This window comes from Calidris pugnax, unplaced genomic scaffold, assembly GCF_001431845.1.
Source record: "Calidris pugnax isolate Ruff unplaced genomic scaffold, ASM143184v1 scaffold18, whole genome shotgun sequence".
In the NCBI taxonomy this organism is placed as follows: domain Eukaryota; kingdom Metazoa; phylum Chordata; class Aves; order Charadriiformes; family Scolopacidae; genus Calidris; species Calidris pugnax.
The window spans coordinates 7,800,840-7,801,349 of NW_015090812.1; the positions used below are offsets into that span (position 1 = coordinate 7,800,840).

Genomic DNA, 510 nt, shown 5'->3' on the forward strand with positions numbered 1-510 from the left:
ATGCGCGGCCGCGGATGGAGCTGCCGGGCCCCTTCCTCCTTCCTGCGGCAGCGAATCGGGGGGGGATCGGCTCCGTTACGGGCTGCTTTAACCCCCTCCCCCCCCGAAAAGTGGCTTCAGGTATATTTCGCTATTTTAAAAAATAATTATAATTAAAAAAATAATTAAAACCAGGAGGAGGGGCGGTCTCCCGCGGGGCTGAGGCCGCTGCCCTCAGGCCGGGCTGCGATGGGGCTGGCTCCGCGGGGGGGGAAAGGCCGCCGGCGTCCCCCCAAAACGGGGAGAAATCCCTCAAAGGAGGGGGCGACCTGAGCCTCCTCCCTCCCGGCCCTAATTTGGCCGCGGAATTTCACTCCGGGCTACCACGGGGCGTCGGGCGCTGGCCCAGCGCCTCCCGCTGCATCAGCCGCCTCGATAGGTGACAGCCCTCCGCGGCTGGCCGCGGAAATCACCGCGGGGCGCGGCTGGGGGGGTTGAGGTATGGGGGGGGTCGGGTCGGGTCGAGTCGGG

General features: G+C 66.3%; 1 protein-coding gene across 1 annotated transcript in view; it reads left to right on the plus strand.

Annotated features, from left to right (window-relative positions):
• Positions 1-510, plus strand: part of TAL1 (T-cell acute lymphocytic leukemia 1) — a 9,611-nt gene continuing 9,101 nt past the window's right edge. The window contains exon 1 of the mRNA XM_014938941.1: positions 1-120. Within this exon, the coding sequence (XP_014794427.1) occupies positions 1-120 (120 nt within the window). The remainder of the gene's footprint in view (positions 121-510) is intronic.